Source organism: Condylostylus longicornis, unplaced genomic scaffold (assembly GCF_029603195.1).
Source record: "Condylostylus longicornis isolate FDR11 unplaced genomic scaffold, ASM2960319v2 ptg000040l, whole genome shotgun sequence".
Taxonomy (NCBI): Eukaryota; Metazoa; Arthropoda; class Insecta; order Diptera; family Dolichopodidae; genus Condylostylus; species Condylostylus longicornis.
This window is the reverse complement of record NW_026578009.1, coordinates 5,039,494-5,066,555: the sequence shown is the minus strand read 5'-3', so window position 1 is coordinate 5,066,555 and position 27,062 is coordinate 5,039,494. Positions and strand designations below refer to the sequence as shown.

The window sequence follows — 27,062 nt, the reverse complement described above, 5'->3', positions numbered from 1 at the left end:
TTTTTTTGTTACGACGTGTACCTTTACAATGAAATTTGAACAATATAAAATTTAACGTTTATACATTTTTTCCTTTACCAAAAAGGACTTTTTGACTAAGGATTATTTTCGCTTCTACGAATTTTTATTTACGTATATCCAAATATGAATGAAAAGTCAGAAAAGCAAGTAGTAAGAGAGGTAGATGATTTTTGATTGAAGATTTTTCGTTTCTCTTTTTATATTATTATATAAATTTTACTATGAACACAAACAAGCGTATAATACATTGGAAAAATAATATATATGTATGTACTTTTTATATGAATAAATCCTATATGTATATACATAAGTATATATATATATATATATTTAGATTTAAGATCGTTTTGAATGAGCGAATTTAATATATTATAATCCTGTAAAAAGGATCTTCACAAATATATTTGTATGTATATACGTGTATTTTTTAAATCCATAGAATTCTGGGTACATTATTATATATTAAAGCAAAAAATAGGTGTATATATATGTTTGTTGTGATATATATCGAAACGATATACCTTTTAGATTAACGATTTTCGATTTAAGTAGTAATTATTCGTTAAAAGTAATTGCTGAAAAAGTGTACAATAGAGTATTTTTAACGTACAAATTATGGCCTTATAGTATGTATAGAACCGATGTATTTATTAATATATATATGTGCGTATAATAAAATGTGTACAGAAAAAAAAATCTAAATTCGGCATAATTTCTTTTTTGATATATTATTTAAGAGGACATTGTTTTTAATTCTTTGCCTTTAATAACTTCAAACAGATTAGAAGTATGTTTATGCAGTTGCCTTTATTATTGTTTTCATGGCAAAAAAAAAAGAAAAATTGTAATACTTGTATAGTATGTCAGTGTATACATGCCGATATACAGATGTATGTATGTATATATGTTAATGTTACAGAATTGAACATAATTCCATAAACCACATTTTAATAATTATCCTTGCTTTTCTAAGTTTTTTCTTTTATTCTCCTTTTTTTTTACCTTTATACTTTGGAAATATTCTTTTGAAAGTTAAAAGAAAAAAAAATTGAATTTTTTAAAATCTTCTAAATGATGGCTAATTGAATACTGATGATACCTGCCCATACAATCAGAAAGACTTTATTTTGACATTAAAAAAAAAAAATTGAAAAATTATTATTAAAATAATAATGAAAAGTTTAAATAATAGAACAATAAAATAATTATTTTAAAGTTATTTTACGAAGAAGAAAGAAAGGAAGTGAAACGTTGTTTGTACGTGTGTAAGAGAACATTTTTTATCTACGAAATATTTTTATAATACATAGTATTTAATTATATCTAAGCGTATATCGTAAAAGTTCTTTGGTTACATGCATAAACGGTAAGTATAATCAATTGACGGATGTTTTATTGATTCTATTGCAAAAGTGCCCAGTAAATAATTTTAAGCTACTTCAAAATTACCTTGAAGGGGAGAATAACACCCGATGAGTACAAACACAAATTTTGAAAATTTTCGATTTCAAGTTTTGACAAATACGTAATAAATACTTAGAGATGCTCTACATAATTTTCTAATTTCAGGTCTTCAATATAAAGAACATTAGTGATTTTTTAATTTATTATAAATTTTGTGAATTGATACAATGAGGCAATTAAAAAATTCAAGTAATGAACACCTTCTACTTAGTATAAAAATAAATATAAATACAAGAATAATAAAATCAACACTTTATTTCATTAAACACATTAAGTCAAAACTTTAGTGAAAAATAATGAAAACGGTTTTCGTTTGGAGTAAATATCTTAATACCATTCATATTGCATAAATTTGGGAGAACAAAAATTTAAAGTAATAATTTTGAAACAATATTCTTCCTTAATCACAAGTTTTGGGCACTAAATATTTTGAAAAGTTAAGTGACCAAAAAGTTTTATTAAATTTGAATAATTTTTGAATTATGAGTTGAAGTCAGAGAAAAATCATTGAAATTGAATTCTAATCAAGTAAATTTTTTCTAAATGTTTATAAATCGTTTACGGTATAGGCTCCTCACCTATACCTTGTAAACCCAATGACGCAAGAAACATATCTACTATATCATATAAAGAAGCTCCCAGTTGTGTAAAACCGAAGTAAAATAAAAAATTTATAAAGTGTTAATATTTTTCTTTGCATGAACTGCTTGTGTTTACTCAAACAAGGAGCAAAAAACGGGTTTGAGCTGTTAATCAAACAAATAGTTCATTTAACGCCCTAGCGATTGGTTATTATTGACAAAATAAGTCAGCATTTTCCTGTATTAATAGAATTTACAAATTATCTATGGTTCGCAACCAGTAAGTCAAAAATAATTTTCACATTCACGATTTTGAAGTCCCCTGCTTGTATAGTGGAGAAAAAATATTTTCATCAAGATCATATTTCCGTACAAAATATAAGCTTCTATTCTTATTAATTGTAAATATTTTGTGCACGAACAAATAGTGAGACGGCAGGGCGGTTTAAAGTGAAAATAATAAGCATGTTTTTCGTAAAAATTTTACAAATTTTAGAAATGTATTTGAAATAGGGATTAAAAAATTCTAAAGAAAGATGTTTTTTTTTTTTTTTACTACAAGTATTGTATATTTATTTTAAGGATATTTAGTTCTCATATGGCTGCAGTACAATTTAATTTGTCGCTTAACTTATAAAGTTTACATCTATATCTATACATACTATATATTTTTATATACCTATATTATTTTATGTAAGTATATATAATATAATTTCATTTTTTAAATTAATCATTATAGAGTATATATAATAATAATTTTATATATAATAGCATATAATAATGATAACAAAAATAACAAATTGCGTTGTCAGAAAAACAGAAATTTGAATATACTCGTAAATTACAATAGAAATCAATTATTAAAAATAGTGAGCAAATAACCCGGATTTTTTTTATACAATTAACTGTTATAACAAAATAAATAAACAAATGTAACAATTATAATTTTAAAAATTGGTATACAAATTATTTTAGATTGTAGGATTTAACTGTTTATTTTTATGATGAATTATTGAGTTGACCTACATGTGCCGTAACAGAAGATCCATTTGTTGAAGGTGATATATAAATTGATGATGATTGCTGATCGATAATTGAATCTTCAGTTCTTAGAATGTGCTGCAGCTGTGCTTGTGAATGTGGAAGATTAGAAATCATATTATTATTATTATTATTATTATTGTTGTTGTTATTATCGTTACTGTTGTTATTATTTAAAGATTTTTCTTTTCGATAACGATTATTACTGTTTAATTTTTTTGTTTTATTTTGAGCTACCGAATCATTACTGTTATTATTATTATTATTGTTATTATTGCTATTACTGTTATTTTTGGTATTATTGTTATTAATATTATTATTATTATTGTTATTATTACTGCTAATATTATTAATATTCTTATGTATAGGTTTATGATGATCCGTTAATGATGTATTTGTTTCCAAAGAAATTGGAAATGTTGGTATAGTAATTGATTCAATACTGGCCCTTTCCTGATGTCAATACTAAAATTGAAAAAAAAAAATAATTATAAAGTTGAATAATGTGAGAGCAAATTTTGAAGAGTTGTTAGTGTGTTAAAGGCTTAGCACTATAGCTATTTAAATATATATGTACCTGATTTAAAGTAAAATCATGTTAAATTATTTTAAGCACGATCGAAGATGAGCACGATCGAAGTCGCAGTATAAAAAAATACTGTGTTTCTTTAAATATTTTGGGGGAAAAAGTTTGGGGAACCCGGCGAATGGTTGAATTGTTAAGATAAACGAAATTCCATATGTCAACAAACAAGATTTAGTATAACATAAATTTGAAATTTGTCAATTTTATATTTTTAGATTTCTACACGAGTGCTTGCTACTAATGATTTAGTAAGGACTTGAATTCTTTCTTTCATTAAATTTCATAAAAATTATTGTTTTTGGAAATGCTCAAGATGTATTATAAACGTTAATTTTGGCATTGATTTATTTATACTTTTCAATAATTTTCATATTCATTTTCAAAAAAAAAAAAATTATTCGCACAGTAAAATTTAAGTATAAAAAATTAAAAAAAAAAAAATTTTCTTTATTTAGCAGATGGTATGTAAAATTTTTAATCCTCTACTGTACATGTATTTTTGTTATGTTGAATAACTTTTAGGGTGCATATATGGAATATGGTATATCTAAGTGAATAACGTAACAAACAATAAAGCAATTTTTTCAGTTATTAATTGGTAACAGTATGATTTAAGCAGCATGCATGTATATTATTGTTGTGGTCATAATTTTCTATAGATTAATTAGATCTAAATGGAGAATATTATGTAAAAATATAATTTTTTTCTAAACCTAATTCTATGATTTTAGGGATTAACATAAGTGATATTAGTCAAGTTTTATTAATAATTTTATCTCTGAGATATTCGTTTTTTATATGTATGTTCCAGAATTTTAAGAATAAGAAAAAAAACGTATGAACTATTTGAAAATCGCTTTAAAATACTAATAACTTCTCCCAAACAACAGTTACATCGTATAGTTTATGTAATTATTACGATCCACTTAGCAGTTTAAGCTTAATAAAATGTATAATGTATATAACTGTTTAAGGGAGCAAAAACATTAGTAACGCCGCTTTTTTTGTTAACGGATTTACTTTATTCATATGTTGCAAAAATTACTTCTTCTGGAATAAGAAAAATGTGAGTAAATTTCAGAGCAAATATGTTTTAAATGTTATAGAACAAAATTTTTTTCTATTTCATTATTTGCTTCTAATTTGCAAATTGTTTTATTAATATTTATTTGAAAATAATAAATTGATAATATTAATTAACTTAATCAAACTGACGCACATTGGCTACTAAAAATTATGTTCGGTAAAAATATTTGCTATTTGTAAAAAACTATAAATTTATTTTAGTAATGTAGCTATTTGATTTATGGATGCTCAAGAACCTCTTTTAATTTTCGAAATTTATGCGTCCCCCAAAATGCTCCAAAAAAGCAAAAAACAAAAATGTTGTTTACTCAGCTTTAACACTAAAATCATTATTGTAAAATGCAATTATGTCAATGCTTACTTTCATACATTTTCTTAGATAAGAAAATTATCTAAGAAAATGTATGAAAGTAAGCTTTCACAAATTATGTGAAGTAAACTTTCACACAAAGCATTATTTTATGAAACACATATTCGCACGAATTGCGGCAATAAACGCATTGGACGTATCCTAGCAGTCTTTCTAGTATAAAATTTTTCTACTTTTCCAAAAATCGGTCATTTCAGCAAATGCTCACCAATTCACTTTTTCATTTCTTTTGCTTGTTGCATTTATTATTGCAAGTTTGTATTGATCTATGTAATTTTGAATAAAAGAAACCCAATCAAAGTGCATGATTTGAATAGAATTTTGGTGGAATGAAATATAATTCAATTTCAAACTATATTAAATTAACATACATTTACTGAATTAATTGAAAGCCTTAATAATTTTTTACACAAATATTAAATAAGGTACACTAAAATTTTATCACACAAAGAATAACAAGAATGAATCAACAGATTGATTGAAACAAATATTTCCCTTATATTTTATTGTTAAAAATAAGTTTTCTTAAGACCCCTTATTTCTTGAGAATTATTTCATATATACTAAGTGATTATAGTATAGGTAATGAAATAATAATATTTAAGTAATTGAAATTAAAAGAGCACAGAAATTTGATATGCTCGTGTAAAAATTATAGAAGTCGTTTAAATATTATTGAAAGCGCCTTTAAATGAACATCGATATGACTTTTATTGTTCAAATGGAAGGTATACAGGCATATGTACGAATATATCGAATTTTTATTTTTAAAGAATTCCTCAATCACACCAGGAAATTTCTATAATGATGAAGCTATACTACAAAAAAAAGAATACAAAAAATTGAGAGTGGCTTTGGTCTAACCCTACTTTTAAATTTAAATTTACTCTGAATTTACCCTGCTTCATTTTTCGTGACGTAATTTCATTTTACGTTTTAATCACTCCTACATTTTTGCTTCAATTAAGCATTGGTTTTTGAAAATGTTTAACAATACTGCCTTCATTTCCTGTTTAGTCATTTTTTGATTCAGTTTTTTTTTTCTAAAAGATGCAATCAGTATACCTTTGTGAAAATGGAGTTAATTCAAGAATAAACAATTTCCATTTAAAATAAATGATGTTATAAAACAGATTTAGTGTACGATTATAGGTAAAAAACTGAATTGCAAAGTGAATTATTAATATGACGAATTTATCGAGTCTAGCACGTTAGACGTTATTTAAATTTTTATTTTTACAAACCTCTAAATGACTCTTTGCATGTAATGACCATTCGTCTCTGGTTGAAAACATTCGACCACATAATTCACATGTCCAAGATAATTGAGGTGGTTCATGATGATGTGGAATTATTATGCCAGGAATTGCTGTACTCGATTGAGGATGTTGATTACTTGGATTTCCTACAGCAATATTATGTTGTGCCGAATGATGTTGTATTTGATCTAATGAATTTTTGTTATCATCATCTGGTTCTTTCTTTTTAACCAGATTATTAAATCTTTTGCCTAATGGAGCGATATTTGTTGGCGTCACATGTTTAAATTTATTCATATGTATGACTAATTTATCACGGCGAGCAAAAGCTTTATTACAAACCTAAAACATATAAAAATTTTAATTAGAAAAACTTTTTGGAATTATTCGCAATGTAATCGTGATTATTGTAACAAATTTATGCTATTTATGATCAAATATCCTTAATATGTTGTACTAATAAGTTTAACTACAGAAAAGGTGAAAACAGATTTTATCCTACTCTATTCCTTACATTTAGTAGTTTGGATTATAAAGTTTAAAGTATAAAAGTATATTAAAAATTAAAATTTTGGAGATTTCGTTTGAGAATTTAATAGAATTCGTATCTCTCATATTCAATAATTGCGTCATTTAAAACATTCATATTTAAAACTATCATATAAAAGATTACATTCAAAGGAAATGCTTATACCGACCTCACAAATATACGGCTTTTCTCCTGTGTGTATTCTCATATGGATTGTAAGTTTATCTTTCCGAGCTAATCCCTTTCCACAAACAGAGCATTCAAAAGCTTTATGTGTTGCTAAAAAAAATCAATTAATTCAATACATACATGTACGTATATATTTGTATAAATATTAAAAATTATATATACTTTTAGATGTATTTGTCTTCCTAATACCGCAGGATGCTTGTTGTACTTGTTGTAATGCTTTTAAACGACTAGCAGGATGCATTGAACCACCTTCAACATATGGTTCTGTAAAAGGTATTAAATTTGGCCTAGGTATATTATATGGTATTTCAGGTGACCATGATCCTAGACTTTGTAAGACTCTGACTCCACCTTCGAAACCCATACCGACATCATCTGGAACTGTAAATGTACTCTCAGCTCCTCCAGAACTGGACGAACTAACTTGAGGCACTTTTATTGCATTTACATAATTATGAGGTTCATTTGGTGTTACTGTTGTTGTTGGCAGAGCTTGATTTTGTTGTGGATTATTATTATTATTAGATTGCCGTTGGTTATTTCCTTGTTGTTGGAGTGAGGACTGTTGGTTAGTACTATTTGAATCTTGCATGTCATTTCTTGGGCCATCATTTTGTTGTTGTTGTTTATATTGCATAGAAGCTTGAGTCATATGCTGTTGAACAGCCATATGTGCCTCTAAATAAGAATTTTTCTGTGCCACTGTCATTTTGTCCATGTTTACTGTGCCGTCCTAAAAAAAAAACCAAAGTTATATTATAATATATTTAAGAAAAAAGAAATCGGATTCCCAATCCGTTTTTGTGTTAATTGAGAGATGAGATATTCCATTTTTTAGTAAGGTTTATTTACAACTACATAGAATATTTATTTTTGTAACAGTGATAAAATTTCAAGCGGTGAATTATTGTTTTCGTAGGCTTCAAAAGGCTTTTTCCCCATATGTATTAGGTATGTGATGAAACATGTCACTTAACATTATTTAAGCAATATTTATCTTTATTAGTGAACATTTTCATAAACTAGCGAAATTGAAGTAAAAATAGAAATCAAATTATGTTTAAAACAAAACATTCAATTGTATTGCATAGTTGTCATTTGCGATTGCATAATTGTGTTTCAGCTTTAAACGAAATTCTTATAACAGTGGTTTCAAGAGTGTGGTATGTAGTTCTACAATAACGAGTATATATACTAGATTTCACCATGTAGTCATATTTTGAATATCCTGATTTAGTCTTACAAAAATGCCAGTTAACGGTGTTATAAGGCTGATCTTTTGCAACGAATTCTAAGAATAACCTACTCTGTTCTTGTTCATACCGTATTAATCTTCAATTATTACATAATTAGTTTCAACATGGTGTATTAAGAATTTCTTCTCCTCACACACTCAATTAGACTTTATGTGTTTTGAATTTTATTCTCACTGAAATAAATGAATTTTGCTGTGGGTATAGTCTTTAGTAAATAAATTTTATAGTTTCATGAGTAAGTATGAAAACAATGAACCGGCTCTGGAATATAGGACATCTAATTTATGTTATATATAAGATATTCTCTCATTAGCACTTTATTTTTCTGCTTCCTTATACATATTGCTTCTTAAAAATGTAAGTGTAAGTTTATTGCTTTATTTTATATATCTGCCGATATAATGAAGACACATAGAATATTTAATAATGTTAAATATACATATTTTAAATATTTTTGAGAAAAAATTGTGAATTTTTTTACAATATTTTTAAAATTTTGTCATTTTACTTAAAAAAAAATTAGTTAATTTTAAAAATCAAAATTTTTGTTCAGTGATGCATATTTAAGGACCTTCGCATTATACACATATTTCTTGAGTACTTGCACATATACAGGGTGAGTAACTAACAAATTATGAGCCGTATACCAGATTTTTTAACGCCTAACAACTTAAATTAAAGCTTAAGCAGCTGGGCGAAATTCTGTAAAGAGAATTTTGAAAGTTTCAAAAAAATTCATGAGAAATTGTCGGGACAATAAAAGTAAAAAAATAAAAGATGAAGAAATTAGAATTTTTCTAAAGTTCGAATGATTGTATTTCTGATAAAAAAATGTAAAACCAAATAACCCCCTGTTCTCTTAAAGCTCTTTTAAAAACTATTTGTTTGAAACTTCTATCTTTTTTGGAACGGAAGTTATAAGCAAGAAAGCTTAAGTATGTTAAAATTTCGCCCAAATTTTCTTAAAGTTTCTGTGGCTTGGAAACAGTTCCGGTTTCAAAACAACAAAAAAATTATAATTTAAGAAATAATTTTTCGAATTTTATTATTTCTCATTGAAATAGCGCCCATGAAAATGTTAAATTTTTTTTGGAATCAAGTAAAAATTTGGCCAAATATTTTTAAAATGTGTCTCGGAAATCGTTGTGATTTTACACCTACATATTTCTAAATAAAAGTTTTATTAAGTTTAGATTCTTTATAATCAAAATAATGGTATATTTAATATAATATTGTATTCATCGCTGAATCACCCTGTATATTACGAACAAATTCCATACTCCATTGCAAAAATAAAATATAATCAGCATTAAATTTACCCTATAAATCATAAACAATGAGATTTCAGTTTAAAAAGACAAATTTAATAATCACATACATATATATGTATATATACATACATACACACATACATATGCATTATACAATTCAAATTCATATGAAATTTTTAAAAAATAATGTTTAAAATATAATTTAGCGAACGTCAACACTGAACAACAGCATATGTCAATTATAAAATTGGTGACTTTAAATCTTTGTACCCTTTTATATAAAAATATTTGAGTTTGTGTTCAAACTATGCCATATATGAGTTACTACTTTGAAAGAAAGATTGTGTACAAATTTTCATTCAAAGTTTATAATAACTTTTAATTAATTTCAAAAATGAGGTAGTTTAAATTGATCATTTTAATATCAGGATCAACCTTTTCTTGGATTCTCTTATTTTATACGAATTCTATACAAACTTATTAAGTTAATATATTAAAATAATTATATATTTTGATTATTTCCATATAAATTTCTAAAATAATCATTTGATAGCTTGCATTTCATTATATTAGAACTGTTTAATTTAATTTTATTTGGCTTTAATATAAATATTGAGTTTTGGAGTTTGTCTTTGAAAAAAAAGAGACCTTAATTTTAACAAGACTTTTATTATTTCCTTAATAATATTTGCTAATTATTTATTGTTATTATTATTTATTTCACAATTGCTTATGATTTATTGCAATAATTTACTTAAATGAATTACCATTTGAAACGCAATAAAAAAAAATTGAGTTAAACTATACGATTTACTTATTAGTGTAGCACTCGTATATTTTCTTCTGCTCTTGTAAATAAATTTTAGAGAGATTTGAAGAGTTCTCTTTAACCCTTTTCATATTCTTCAAAATTTCGTACAATGTTATTGAAGTCCTCTTGATTTTGTATAAATAGAAAATTATATATAATACGTTTATACCTGAAATGCGTAAAGACAAAAATCCTATAGTTGCCTGCTTAAACTTTTTTCCCTATTTTATTTTTTACTAATTATTTCACTTCATTTTTTGCACTTTATAAAAAGGATGTGCTTTGACGGATATACAAGTAGAAGATAGCAATTGAAAATTTGTTTTCACTTATAGAAAAACTAATGTTATCTCGTTCATTATTATTTTATAGAGCTGTTATCTAGTTTATCTGGTACAGTCAATTTTTCAGTAACTTCAACATTGCGTAAATTTAAAATTGATTTTTTTTTTCGGAAAATCTACATAAATAAAATGAAAATACAATTTTTTTTAATTAAAATTGAAGTTTTTGAAAAAAAATCTTTTAACAATAAAATGATTCGCAAAAAGAATATAAAAATGATGTAACCAGATCCAATATTGTTGCTTCATCTTCAAACATTTCTTTTACGCGATTAATAAAGTATCGTATTTTACGTAATATGTTTGAGCAAAAAAAATCCTAACTATATTGTCCACACCTCTTATAATATAAATAATAAGATTTATCTATACACGGTATGAAGCTACCGGGATTTTATGAAGTTTAAATAGGAATACTGGTAGGCGGTTTAAAAGATCCGCGTTTTTATTAAAGTGTTACGTTACCCTTGTATATACATCAATCGAATTGATTTTAAAGTTGTTCTGACTTAAAAAGTATCATGTTTCATTTATATCATAATATAGTCTATAGCCTATATTGTAAAAATATTCCTGTGATATTCTTTGTTATTAAAACGCTTTCTTAAGTTATGAGAACTCGATTTTAATAATAATTTGTTAATCTTTAACACAGTTTTCACGGAAAGGTATGAAGTATTATATAAATTCAATTTGATCTTATTCGATAATATATCTTATACGTTAAATGAGGTTTAGTGTTTTTAGAAATTAGATTATTTTTAAAAATTGTGTTGTGTACCTTGTACCTCGATAGAGGCCCTATTAAGTCTTTCGATTAATTGCGTTAAGCATTTAAGAACTCCATAGATTTTAGATTTTTTTATAGTTTATTAACATTATTCTAATTAGATGGCATATAAATAATCCCAGCCACATAAAATAAATATTCTTGCGTAATTAAACATCCAAAAACGAAACTAATATTTTGTAACAAAAATTTTGTCATTTACTGAAAAATTTTTTTTTGTCAAACGCTTCTGGTAACTTGACTTCGTAAATATCAGCAATAACAAGCTGTTGGTTAATAATATTTTTTTGCTTAAGAATAATAATTCTAAAAGTATCCATATAACAATTTAAACTATTTGTTATACTATAACTGTAATAACAATATAGAAAATTTAAATATGGGTTCGTGTCTTTGATAATATTTGTATATCAGTTTTTGCGTCAATATTCGAAAAATGATTTTACTTAGTTTGTTATAATGGGAAAGTAAATCAAAGATTGTTAAATATTGACCAAAAGATGGCGCAATTAAATATTCAATAAACTGTTAAATATAAATGAGTCAACATTACATAAATATGCATACAAGAATTTTTGCATTTTTCTGGTTCTTTGATAAAGTTTCTGAATTACTTTTAAAATTAAAATTAAGTTATGACAAATTTTTATTTCAAGTGAGGTGATACTTGTATTACAAAATTGTTTGGAGTATAATAATTCGAGCGAAAATAATTTAAACAAATTTTAATGAAAATTCGGGAAATCTTACTTTCATAAATTTTTTTTCGTAATTTTAAATTTAAATATGAAAAAAATCATTCAAAATTTGCTACGTACCATCTATTTACTATATTGTTTTGATTTATTTTTTTCATTAACTAAAATTGGCCTTATATAATTATCTCACCTGTGTTTGCGTTACCTGAAAGTTTATTGTTGCAGTTACCGTTCGCATAGACTCTGCATAGCTTCTCAGTGAATTATCTACTTGTACACAGGTGTTCTTCCAATCAAAAAGTTGGTCTAATTTAATTATACAACGTTCACAAATTTTCTTTGGCAAGAAGTCGTCTTTTGCAATCTAAAAATAATAAAATAAAATTGTAAAAATTACAAGTAGAATATAAGAATTAAATTAGTTGTTACACATTTTGAAATATAATTAAAATTGTATATTTTCTTTAAATTGTTTGAATACTAGATTTTAAAAAATTGTTTATATCGAAAACTTTTTGAAAAAGGGCTTGCGTATAAAGAGTACCAGGAGTATAATTTAAAAATTGTAAATAAACTTAAATTATCAATTATCACTGTCTTTAATGTCATTTATTCACTCTATATGTGATTCAAAAATTCTTTAATTAATTTTTCTATCCTATATAAAATATTTTGTAAATTTTCCCACAATTCAATTTTCAAAATATCTTACTAATAGTAATGTGTTTTCTAAATTTATAATTTAATATTTGTGGGCTGAATATAGCAAGAGTGTTATACTGAATTATAAAATTAAATTTTTTATATGTAAGTAAAAAAAAATGTAGAATTATTAAAATTTAAAGCGACTTTTTAATCCTAATTTGCCTTTTGCTCTTGAAATATTTTGTTTTCTTTTCATTTCTTAATATTTTATTGCATCTCAACCCTAATATTCTACAGAATTTTATCAATCGTAGACAAACTTGTTAACGTGACCTTCAACAGTCTGTACACATTATTTACAATTTTCTCACATGTGAAAATTTATTTACAAATTTTTATACCATTTCCGCCTAAAATTTTATTGTTACTTATACTCGTAATCTTGTTATCATTTATAGAAAAAAAAAATTGTAAATATTTAAAGAAATAATTTTGCAGAGTTGAATGTAATTGTTATACTTTACCAATTATGGAATATGTAATAAAAATTTCATGTATTTAAATTCATTTCTTTAATTTATTGTAAATTAAAAATTTATTTTCCACCATAACATTAAGTGATATATCGTGTGCACTTTAGTATAATACTTTAACTGTTTAGCCTTTTTCCAATTGAATACCTATAAGAATTCTCAAATGTATATTGAATTCGATTGTATTTATTTTGATCTCATTCAATGAATATAAAATAATTTTCTCATAAATCGTAATTTTCTTTTATATACATAGTTGGATTAAAGTTGGGTTAAGGAGTTAACAACATAATATATAACTATATATACTACATAATAAAATTATTACGAAAAAGCAACATGTTTATAAAATATTTGCGTATCGAATATGCATGTATGTATGTATGCATACAGAAACTTACATTAGCTTGTAATAAAGTTCTAATTTTATATAGTAAATTTCTTTGTTCAGCTTCTTTATCAAAAAGATGTATTTTATTAGGACCATTCTTAATTGAACAGAATCTACATAAATCCATAAAAGTTGTAAAATTTAACTCATCATTATTGTTATTTTGATGTTGTTGTTGTTGTTGTTGCTGCTGTTGTTGTTGTTGTTGTTGTTGCTGTTGTTGTTGTTGATGATGATGATCTGCTACAGAATTCGTTGAATTCAACATTTCGTCAGTCATAATATTCTTACTTTATATACATTTGAAAATTTTTTTTCCGTTTTTTGATAATTTTAACTATACGCTTTTCTAATATTTATATTTATGTATATAGGTACACCTTATCTATATCTTTATACACAAATTACTTTACATATTTAATATTATACTGTTATATACTCATATACAATATATGATTTTCACTAATTTCAACTCATATTTTGATCTTGTGTGTATATTTTATAACTATATGTAATTTATGAATTTTTAAGGTTATCAATTTAATTTGTTTATTAATTTATAAACAGAAGTTAATATTTAAAAATAACATACATTTATACATTTGTTTTCAAATAACCGACATTCATATCAACACATACAATTCTTTAAAGATAAAATTTCAAATATTTTGTTATATTTGGGAAAAATCAATAATAATGCTATATAAATCTATATCTATATAGACTTATTGAAATATATAAATTTAAAATCACAAATAAAATTCACTATATATGTATGAATTTTTAAATAAATTCGAGGGAAAATAAAATTATAACTTGTTTATTGCAATTAAGTATTGAATGTTTTCAAAGTTTATACAAAAAGAAAAACAAAACTCCAAAAATCTCTTCTTCTTAAAATTTTCTTTATGATTAAAAAATTTAGCCCACTCTTCGTTCTACTTATATTTACAAAAAAAAAAAAATTTTTTTTTCACAGAAAATCTACAGTGTTACTATCAATGCTCAACTTAATACACTCTTTTCAATTTTATATTGGATTGGAATTCACAATTGATATTTAATTAATTTTTTTTTAATTGCAATTAAAATATTAAATTAATTTTTATATTAAAAGTAAAATTTTAAATTATAATAATAGTAAAAATTTTAATTTTTTTGTTTGTTTCTAATATTAAAGGGGTTTCTTGTGGTGTATGTATAATGGAATGTAAAAAAGGTTGTAGAAAATCGTGCGCAAGTCCAAAAAAAAAATTCAAGCTTTTTTATTAAGTATATATAGAAGATTTTGAATACAAGAGATTTTGAAATGAAAACTCTCGCATCGTGTATACATTGGAATTTTTCTAATATTTTATGTAGTCATATAAGTTAACTTTAATAGAAATGTCAAAATATAAACAAACAAACTTTCATATGAAATTTTACCATATACGTATATAAAAAAAAAAATAATCAGAGAATAATCGTATAGTAAGATATATAAGTAAAAATGTAGATAATTTTTCTTTTAATAAAAAATAAAAATATTTAAGAAATTAATGGCACTTAAATGATTTTCTTTTTAAATAAATAAATTAATAAATAATAGAAATTTATATGTCATTCTTACTTTTTATGATTTTATTGTAAATTTCTTGATAATTCTTAAGAGCCAAAATTCCGAGTATTCACCAGAGTCGTATCTTATGTTTTTTCTTTTTTTTTTTTGACAAATATGTAAATAACCTTTTCTTCTCTTTTTCTACTGTTCTCTTCTACTTGGTTTTTTTTCTTGTTTTGTTTTTCCAAATTTGACGTTTAATAATTATGCGGTATGTCTTTAAAATAAAGTTTACAGTTATTTATGTATGTATATATGTATGTATGCATGTACTTATGATAGCATGTATTCACATTAAATTGTGTAAAAGGATTTTAAGTACTTATATAAATATAAATTGAAAATTTTAATTCAATTTGACATTTAGAAAGAGTGTGAAAATAAAATTGTCATTTGTTGTAATGATAAACTTTTTTAGTTATACTCGTATTAAAAAAATTTAATAAATGTTAAAGAAAATTCATAAATTTCTGTTACAACAGAGGAACCTAATTAATCGCCATATTTTATTATATTATAATTGTATTATGTAGAATAATAATATTTCTTTTACTTATTCTTCTAACGGTTCTCAAAACGAAATAAATATAGGTCAAATCAATGGTTTGCAGAGTAGCACTTTTCCCTTCAACAAATTAGAATATTTCTGTTTTAAAAAACAATCATATATACAATTACATAAATTATTTCAAATGCGTATAACAGAATTTCAGGAGTGATTGTGTACCTCACTGTTTTTTTTTCTACTTGCCTAGTTAGTAGAGGGTTAATGATTTTTCGTAATGCGTATCTTATCTTTTCTAAAATGTACTCGTATATAAAACTTAATTAACTTGGTTTTTGAATGAAAAAATTAATAATTTTATTGGAAAAATGAAATATTTTTAAAAAATTGAAAATTTCTGATTTCAAATAGAAAAATTAGGGAGATGAAAAAGCGACATACATGATAAGACTGTTATTATGAAAAATGAAAAAAATTGCATATTTTCAGGAAAATGAATGAAAATTCAAAGAAGTGTTAATATATTAGTCGAATCGACTGTTAATTAAATTAATATTTAACAATCGAAAAGCTGAAAGCTAAGAAAAGTAAAGTTCCGATCAAATTAATCTACAAACTGTTAAAGTATTAGACTACTACAACTTGACGTGAAGTAAAACAATGCTAAGATAACGCTTGATTTCGGTAGCCATTTTATCATTGTAATGTTTGATGAATTTAAAAAATGTTTCATTATACTCGTATAAAAAAATTTAAAAAAAAATTTATTTTTATCACATTGAAGGGAAAAAATTCGAAACGGTAGAGAAGGTACGTAAAAATGTTTTTTTCCTCAATAAGTATTACGTATATAAAACTAAATTTCCGAAATTTAGCATAAACAAGTGTACTATTATGACCAATATTTTGAAGTTGCATAAGTTCTTATCAGAGCTCCCACATAATTTGAAGAGTTATATAAATATCGCAAAAGCGGTTTTAATACAATAATTTTTAAATTAAATTTTAATAAAAATATTTGGTACTCTTTCGGTTCACCTAACATTATCCAACAGATGGATATTTTTCTAAGTAAATATTTATAATAGTACTCGTAATTACAATAATAATTAATTAAAATACGATTAATTAGGTTTCTTAGAAAATTTAATTACAATTTTTTATTAGAAAAACATTGACCGAAATAAATGGAAAGTTGTTTTAGAAACACTGCCGTATACAAAAGGGAAAAAATGGATGCTACTACGAGTATATACTTTATATACGATAGTATTATGTGCTTTTTCGCATTATATGCTATTTCGAATTTAATTGAAGTGGGCTAAGTAAATAAAACATCATTATATTGTTTTTAGTCATAATAAATTTATTTCGTAAAACTTTATTAATATTTTTTTTAAAGTAATTCATTTTTGATTTTTTTTTTCTTATCGACAGCTACTTATTTATAAAAATATTATCACAAAACTTCAATTAAAATGATTTTATGTTCATGTCCTCTTTATCCAGATTTGTTTGGCACCACGCTTGATTTTGTCATTGTTATATTATTAAATTGTATGTTTGTATAAATTCACGAACTCAGTACTTTAAAATCGATTATGCTTTGATATGGTTTTAGATTGACTTAAATTTCTCAAAATGTAACTATAAATTAAAAATTTTTATTTTATTCATAAAACTAGAAAATTATATAAGAAACAAAAATTTTGATAAAATAATGATAAAATTAATAAATTTAAATAATATTGACAATTGAACGTTTAAAAATTACGAATAAAAAAAAATTTGTTTTTTTTTTTTATTTTAAATAATTAAAATTTTACTTATAATTTGTTGAAACTATAACTAAAACCATCTGGAGTTCTATTTAATTGTAATTTACCGGGTGGTAAGAATCTGTGTGGATTTGGTGTTGTTTCATAATGTTGTTGATATTGTTGTTGTTGTGGTGCTGGTGGTTGATAATGATTATATTGTGGTGTATTATGTTGATAATTATAGTTTGGTGCTGGTGTAGATTGATAATGAATGTTTACTGGTGGTGGTGGTGGTGGTGGAGCAGCATGAGATTGTGGTAATTTATTTCCTTCAAAATTTGGATCATTATAACGTGGATCATATTGACCTTCACTATCATAATCACCGCTAAAACCTTGTGCTGGTCCAGATGGAGGTTGATATCTTGGATTTGGTTGATATCCAGGTGTTGGAACGGGCTGTGGTGGTGCTGGTGGTGGTACTGGTAAATGATCACCGGATGCTTGGAATCTATATTATATTTTATAAAAAAATTCTTTAATATAATATCAATATATTTTTGTATTATAAAAATTATATTTACCCGAATCTTCCAGCTGTATATGATACTGTTCTTCTTTGACCACTGGGATCTACATAACTGTATGAACCATGACGTGTGCCATCGGCATCAGTTTCTTCTTTAAAATTAATGCCATCTTCTTGTGTATATGCAGCACCAAATTTACCATCACCTGATAAATATCTTTGTTCACTAATAATAGCAGCTGTCCTTGAATTTGGATTATATTGACACGTGACTGTTGCGATTAAAACTGATAAAATGACCTGCAAAAGATAAAAAATTAAGTTTTTTAATTAAATTTATAAAGTAAATAAAAATTTATATATGTATATAGCTACAAACAATTATAAAATAATTCAATATATTCTAAACAAGAGAGAGAGAGTAAACAAAACTTTACTTCATCCTAAATGAAAAGCACATCCCATTATCTTTTAAGAAACTGTTGAAATATTCAAGATTTCTAAACAAGTTTTTCTTTTATTAATTTTCAAGAAAAGTGGCATAAAGTATTACGAAATTTTAATTTCATTAAAGCTATTCGCGTTTTTGTTATGATTTCTTTAAAAAGTGAACCATTTCCAAGAAAATAACTTATAAGTACACAGAACTAATGCCTTTATCCAAAAATATACAAGAAATTATGTAAGTGAAAACAATTTAAGAAATTTTAATTTTATTTTAATTTTACAATTATGCGTAAATGAAGTAAAAATCACTGAAATAAAAATCACAAATCACAAAATTTTTAGCAATAAGCATTGAAAATAATCTAAAAAGCAATTGACGCGTTTTATTTTTCAATTTTCTCTTTGTTTTTTTTTTTTAATTTTACTCAATTTTTTAACTTTAAATAAATGGGTAGATAAGGTGTACAATTGCTTGTACTTATTTTGTGGCATAAAAGAAATCTATTTAATCATTACAACATTATTGTGAGTACGAAAGTTTTAGTAATTGTATTAAGTTACTTGAAGAATTAAATTACGAAATCGATTTAAATAATCCGTCATTGGTGGTTTTTATTTCTATTTTTTTTGTGTGTTGTTGTATTTTTTATAAAAGAATAATGAAAAACTTGTTTGAAATTTTTTTTTATCAAAGTATATATTGCATATGCTTATGAAACAATAGTATGTATGTATGTACAAGTATATAGGTAACAAATGTGTTGTGTACCTTTTATATTGTCGAAAAAATTGAGCAAATTTAAATCGCCAATTTCAATTTGGCTTTTTTGTAAATTTTTTTTTTAAATTGCTCTTGCATTATACTTTAAAAATACCAAAAAATTTAGAAAATTAAACTGATGCATAATATATATACATAATATATATTTATAAATGCAGGTCTTTGAATACTGCTTGCTCAGTATGTGCTACTTGTATGAATTAACAATTAAATGAAAATTAATATTAAATGAATTGCCCTATATTAAATTCATAAGAACATTTAAAATTTCATTATACCTAATATTAATTTTAATTTAATTAATTAATTATAGGTGGCACCCTGATAAATGGTATTCAATCAAATTCTTATACAAGATATTTATATTATTTTTTTTCAACTATAAACCATAATATGAAAATCCTTTGTTTAAACCTATAGTTCAACTTTCTGTGAAGAAAAAATAAATATTTAAAAAGAGAATAAAATTATAATTATTAAACCGGAAACCGGTTTTATATATGCCCGTTATAAGAACAAAGAAATAACATTTTTATTTAAAATAAATTTCCTTTTACTTTTTTAACACTTATGGCTGCATGCCTGCCTGCATGTCTGTTACAATAATAGTCTAAATATACATTATACAAATTAATCAAATCATTTAATTAACTGTTTCTTTCCCACATTCCAATACCAATAAAAAGTATAACAAATATAACTATTAATATACACTTACTAAAAATAATCGTGTACCACATTATGTGCTTGCAAATGGGTTTACAATAAATAAATTGCATTGTCTAACAATACTTAACTTTCAGTTGATAATTTTATATTCTAGATTTTTGTTATTTCTTGTATGAATTTGTTTAATAAAAATATATATAGAAAAATAATAAAAATGTTAATGCATATTGTATGGTGTAAGTATATACATATGTATGTTAAATGTATATTAATTATACAATTATAAAATAAACCAGAATTTAAAAGATATTACGATAAAAATTATGAAATTACAATTTAAATCAATAAATTATTATTATATGTGTTTCTTAGTGTTACATATAAAGTATATGTATGGTCATATTAGTACAAGTGCATATTATGCAAATATAACACATAATAGATTTTGAAAAATCTTTGTATTAAAAATTAAATAATATGCAAGTATTATAACAGAATTAAAAAATTTGTATTAAAATAATAATAATAATAAAAAATAAATATAGATCATGCCAATGTTCAGTCATGCAAGTTATTTTGATATTGTAATTTTGAAATTATTATATAGAGGTTAATATAGCGAGTAAATGAAATTTGTATTTAAAAGCAATAAATAATTGAAATATTTTTATTGAATTTAAAATATGTATTCCATAAAAGGAAAAACATTATTGAAAAATTTATGATTTTATGAGATAAAATTTCTTATACATTCTGAACCACCCGCGACATCGGAACTAATATTAGGAACCTGTTGTTATACTAAAACAAAAAATACAAAATGCACTTATTTATGCATATAGAAGTAAAATAATAACTCCACAATTTATAATATCCAAAAATATACTAATATAGAATTTGCAACATGGCTGTATTTGAGTTAATGTATAACATTCTAACGAGATATACACAGGAATTTTTTAAGATTAGAAAAGAATTTTAAGTTATATATGTAAAATGAAAGTTTCTTGAATTTAAAACATAAAAAAATGCGTTTATTTTGCAAAGCTTTCAACAATGTTAATTAAAAACAAATATACATTAAAATCAAATTAAAATTACATGAGCGTACAAGTCAAATAAAGTAATCAAAATCGGCCTTGATATACAATTAATTAACTGTAAAATTATTTACTTGAAATTATAATTTATTGCACCATTTTGCATTTTTGATATTCCCACATTTATGTGCACGCAATATGCAAGCATATATGAAATCGTGTAAATTATATTTGAAATTAAATTTGTTATATAAACGCATTTTTTTTATAACAGTATATACATATAATGCACATTTTTATCTTTAATGCTTTTAGTGTTACAATTAATTGAGCTTATTTTTACTTTCAATAAAATAAGGAAGTGGCCTTGAACAACAAAAACTGGTATTTCATCCTCTTTTTTTTATTCCTCTATTTCTTGTTTTCTTGAACTCATAATTTATGTTTATCTATATATATATGTAAGTGCATATTATATGTATGTACACGTATTGTAATCTTTATGTATATAAAACAGTATAATAATAAAAGTTTACAGAAGATAAAAAAAACAGTAAAACTTGATGATCAAGGTTGAAAATGCAGTTTGCCAACGTGATGCATTGTTCTACCGTAATTAACGCCTTAAGAAAAATAATTTAATAATAGAATTTTTTTTTGTGTTTTGGCATTGTTTTTGACAAAATTATTTTACAAGTTATTTTTTGAGTGTCAATTTTGTTGACTATAATAAATGGCATTTGTATATTCATAAGGAAATGTATATTTGTATGTACATAGTTATAATAGCTTTAAAATTTTAAATATAGAGTTTACAATAGCTTGGTTTAGATCTTGCTTATTTATTTTGGTTCCTTAAATACGATAATGTCGTAATTATTCCAAATTAATCTTTTTGTTATATTTGTCACATAATAAACTAATATTTGATGTAAACAATAAAAATTAATGTTGGAAATGTAAATAGTATGATTCTGAAGTTGCGAGAGTCCAAGTTATAAAAGATGGTTTTTGTAGTTCTTTAGCAAAAACTATTCTTCTTGTATTACTTAATTTTAAAAAATTAAAATTCATTTGCAATATATTTCATAATATATTGTACATAGACATAAGTGCATATTTTTGTATTCCGATATATTTCGCTGCTATGAGTAGGACAAAATTATTTATAAATCTTAAAATAATAAAAAATCCTCAATAATTTCCTAAAAATTAAATACTTAACTAATTGTACTTTGACTTTTTAAAAATTTTGTAATTATTTCTAACTCTGTTTTTAATAGTATTAAATAACAGTACTTTTAACATAATGGGGAACGAAATAACGAAAACAAAAGTTAAAACTATTAATTTTCTTTATATTGTAGGCGTTTGCAATAATGTACCTGAGTAAATATTACGTAATCTTATAGTTTCTTTACAAGTACAAAATTTTAAAACAAAAGCACCTTACGTTTTAGTTAAAAATTCATTATAAGATTGTACTAAAATCTCATGGTTAAATTAAAAATTTTTTTTTTGATTGAAATGAGATTAAAACTAAAAAATAAATTTATTATTATTTGTTTTGCACTTTTTTATTTTTTTAATATCATGTTATTGAGATGAGATTAAACGCCTGATCATTTTGAAATAATAATAAATTTACACAGAAAAAAATTTAGCCAAAAAAGAAAAATAGAAATTCAAAAAAAAAAATTAATATAAAAGAGCAATTTAATTTATACAGACAAAGAGAAGGGTGCAGTAAATATTTTATGAGAGCTTTGTATAAGAAATCTCAATTATAATCTAAATTATTGCAATTTTATAAGGGGTCAATTATAATAAATAATATACATTATGTATATGTATAAATTATAATTTTTAGAAAAACAATTCTTTATCATTATCGCAAAAAGCAATTTGAATGAAAATTGCACGCTTGATTTAAATTTGACAATACTCTATGTTGTTTCAGCGAAACCAATTTGTAACATTTAAATTTTAAGTAATCAATCTAAATTTTGATAAGATATTAAATTTAATAATAAATTTTGGTAATTAAATTAAAATCACTTGTTTGTAATTGTTATATGCACTTAAGTACGTACAATTTTGTCTTGTAAATTTTAAGTAAAACTAAATACCAAATCAACAAGCTTAATTATTCAAAAATAATTATTCTCATAATTATCTATATATGTATATATGTACATATGTAATGTTTATTGTGCTTTTATTAAAAGTTCAATTTAAAAAACACATAATCCAATTTAAGTAGCACAAAATTAAAATAAGAAAAACACAATCAATATATTCTTTCACTATACTTATAATAAGCATTTAGAAATAAAAATTTATGCATTTTATCACTAATTTATTAAAATATTTAAGTATATTTAACTTACGTATTGAAACATGATTATATAATTAGGAATAATTTGTTAAACTGCTAAAAAAAATGAAAAAATAAAACACACACAAAAATTATAAGAAAAAAAAAATTTTTTTTTTCTTATTTCAACTTAATTAATAAATTTTTTTAGCCTTTACAAATTATAAATATTTCTTATATCGCAAAATTTCACGGAAATATTTCTTCCTGACGAAGAAATTGGTTCAGACTGTACACCATTAAATATTATTTAGCGCTTTTATATCAGATACACTGGTAAACCTTGATATCCCCGTTTCTTGAATTATTTTCTTTTTAGAAATAATAAAAAATAATATTACATGCATTTTTATATTAATATATTAATCCAGACTTACCTGTTGTATATCATATTATAGGTAGTGATAATAAGAAGTAAAAAAAAACAAAAAAAAAAAAAAATATGTAAGAAATAATATGTAAGTATGTGTACTTATGTATAATAAGATAATAAGAAAAAAAAAATTAAATTGTTTGGAGTGTTCAAATCTATATTTACCGCGCAATTATTCAAATCTGTTTTTTTTCATAAAGTTAAAAAAAAGTAATGGTCTTTTATTAAATTATGCTATAATATTCTGGTGTTTTTTTTACTCTCTGTATAATAATTTTCGTTCGTTACTTGTGCATTCAAGGTAATTCTCTATTATGACGACAACGACCTGCTCTACTACCCAGTCGAATTGTTTTACTTTATTTTTATTTTCTTGTTTGTTACAAAAAAATTTCAGTTTGGAAGAATTTTAGGAATGCTACATTTACAACAGATAATTTTTTTTTTATTAAAAGTTTCTAATATGGGTGTAATGTTACTGCTTTTCGGTTTGTAATATAATTGCAGGTATTCCATAATTTTAACATTTGCATTAAATTTTCAAAACCCACCGCGCGTTACTTGTAAATAGGGTGAAAATATACATATATGTAGGGTGTTTGCTTGCAAAACTTTTACAAAAAAGTAAAAAAATAGAAGTAAATTCTTCTCTAAAGTACAATTAATAAAAAAAAGTTTATAATGAAATTTGTAAGGAAAACGAATGTAATTGATAAGAAATTATGTACAGAAATTGATAAGAATTATAGTTTAAAAGAAAAAAGCGCTCAAACAGTGAGATTTTTCCAATTTTCAAATTTTGCATAATATTAAAATTAACTGAGCATAATTATTAAAATTTGAGTTTTTACGAGTTCCCATCCATATTCAGTTTTGTAATTGAAAAAAGGGAGGAATACTGTCCTTCCTTCATTTCTTCCGAATGAATACTGAATAACCTTCATTTCTTCCGAGTCTCTTTAACAAGAATTTTTAAAGTAGCAGTTCTGAATAATAATGGTAAAAAATTATCAATTTTATTTGTTTATATAGTATCTAAGTCTTGTAAATATGTAACTTGTAATTATGATTATTTAAAAAGTAAGACAGAGTCAAAATAATTAGTTCTCTTATTCTTTTTTCTATCAGAAATTTTCTAGACATACGCAATTGAGGAAAAAATAATTGATGTACAGTAATTGAAAACAAATCAATTTTAAAAATAGTTTTCCGGAATTTTCTTTTTCATAGATGATTTCCTCATTATGGTAGATATAGAGAAAGTTTAATAACTATTGTGAATTTCAATAATATATAATGGGCTATATGCAAACAAGAGTCACAAATTGTATGTTTGTTTTTTAAAGTATAATTGCATAATCAAAATTAATTCGGTAAAATACTCTTTTAACTACGTGAGAGAAGTTATAAAAACAATAATTTTAAAGAAAAAATAATTTTTTGGTTAAAAAAACTAATGTATAAATATTTTGCATTTCTTTGTAAAATATTCAATTGAAAATAAAAACTTACAATGAAAAACAACAATTCGGATCGAACAACTGTAAAGTACCATATATTCCTTGATCTAAACAGATCTTAGCAAAATATTTTTCTTTTACAAAGTAGCCTTTTACATAAACTAGCTGGTTAACTATCTATTTCAAACATATTAATATGAAAAAAAATATTGCATACTTTTCGGAGTAAGAACAAAAATTACCTTTTATGTACATGGAAATTTGGATTTGGAAACTGGGAAAAAATACGTCGAAAATTGAAATTTTGCCAATTTTGAGAAGAAAACTTGGAAGGAGAGGGAGGTAGAAAAAAAAAATTTGTTCCGACAAAATAACGTCATTTCTTTATCTCTACAAACTGTTAAAATTTTTAGGCTTCTGGCAACTTACTACTCTCTAAAAAAAAAAAGATGTTAACATTTTTAAAAAACTAATTAAAAAAGTAAGTTGTGGTTCTGATCAAGAAAAATGTTAAAAATTGGCCAGTTTTAGAATATTGACAGATTATAACTTTCAAGGGCGCGGAGGTAGGTAAATCTTTTCATTTTCAAAACCTAAAAATATAGTTTTTTTTTTTGTAAAAATCAATTCGTATCTATACAAGTATATAGAACTTGAACATTCTATTTTGAAGGATCTAGTGGCTTTTTAAATTGACACACATACACGGACGGCAGGACAGACATAAAGTAAAACTTTTTATAAGCACTTTTTCCAATTTTGTTGGGAAACCGCTTTAAACAGTACTTGATTTTTTATCTTGATAATTTTGAAATAGACTAATTATTAAACAGAATTATTTAAAAAAAAATTTGCTTTTAATTTGAATTAAACTTCAAGAGTAAGTCTAAATAGTGCTATTCCCATTATATTGATATTTATTTTGTTCATCTAAAATTGTAAAATACACGGTTAAGAAAAACTATGTTAAAGCATAAAAAAAATATCCTATAGTAAAAATGAATTATTTCTAAAATATTTGCTAATTTTTTGTCGATTAAAATATAATGTAATAGATATATACAACTTCATACTTATATACATAGTATACAATCGAATTTCAGCATCAGAAGTATAAGTTGTTGGCACAAAAACAAGGGTTATTCGTCAATTTTATTATAATATTTTCTCTTTTAGAGCATAAAAGTCAAAACAATATGATCGACCTGACTCTAAGACAATGTTTTAATAACATTTATATATATAGCTTTTGCGTTCCGCTTGATTAAATTCAAAGAAATGTTATACATATTTTATTATTATTGTAATATAAAATAAACAATATGAATTTGAATGAGTATAATTTTAAAAAATAAGAGTATAAAAGAATTTATAGGAATCAAAATCAAATCAAAATAATTTATTTATGCTTTTTGATCTCATACAGTTTTACACATTTATACATACACTAATATATGTACATAAACTTTACTTAGAATACATACTATTTTTTCTTTACATTACTTGCTTTTATTCGCCAACTTCCTCATATTTTGATTATAAGTAAAACTAAAAATTGAAAATTTTCTAAAGAATTTTCAATATATGAAAGGAAGAAAAACAGGTTATATAAATATATGTATGTGCATGTATGTGTATGTAATAATATTA

General features: G+C 23.8%; 2 protein-coding genes across 5 annotated transcripts; both read right to left on the bottom strand.

Moving 5' to 3' along the window:
* Positions 1-2,676: 2,676 nt before the first annotated feature.
* On the bottom strand, positions 2,677-15,592 carry LOC129609729 (early growth response protein 1). Of its 3 annotated transcripts, none has more exons than XM_055521841.1 (6): positions 15,481-15,592; positions 12,490-12,663; positions 7,289-7,862; positions 7,107-7,216; positions 6,394-6,750; positions 2,677-3,572 (listed from the first exon to the last, which is right to left on the bottom strand). In XM_055521841.1, exons 2-6 carry the CDS (start codon positions 12,535-12,537, stop codon positions 3,567-3,569), a joined length of 1,095 nt encoding a protein of 364 aa, XP_055377816.1. In that variant the 5' UTR covers positions 12,538-12,663; positions 15,481-15,592; the 3' UTR covers positions 2,677-3,566. The 3 variants fall into 3 exon arrangements, with proteins under 3 accessions (XP_055377816.1, XP_055377814.1, XP_055377815.1); XM_055521839.1 differs by lacking the exon at positions 15,481-15,592 and adding an exon at positions 13,879-14,487; XM_055521840.1 differs by lacking the exon at positions 15,481-15,592 and adding an exon at positions 13,879-14,484 and having other exon boundaries at positions 12,505-12,663.
* A 1,724-nt stretch (positions 15,593-17,316) lies between these two features.
* Positions 17,317-23,802, bottom strand: LOC129609679 (pupal cuticle protein Edg-78E). 2 transcript variants are annotated; one of them, XM_055521774.1, is made up of 4 exons: positions 23,593-23,802; positions 18,321-18,565; positions 17,862-18,247; positions 17,317-17,623 (listed from the first exon to the last, which is right to left on the bottom strand). In XM_055521774.1, exons 1-4 carry the CDS (start codon positions 23,602-23,604, stop codon positions 17,613-17,615), a joined length of 654 nt encoding a protein of 217 aa, XP_055377749.1. In that variant the 5' UTR covers positions 23,605-23,802; the 3' UTR covers positions 17,317-17,612. The 2 variants fall into 2 exon arrangements, with proteins under 2 accessions (XP_055377749.1, XP_055377748.1); XM_055521773.1 differs by lacking the exon at positions 17,317-17,623 and having other exon boundaries at positions 17,625-18,247; positions 23,593-23,799.
* Between the last annotated feature and the right edge of the window lie 3,260 nt (positions 23,803-27,062).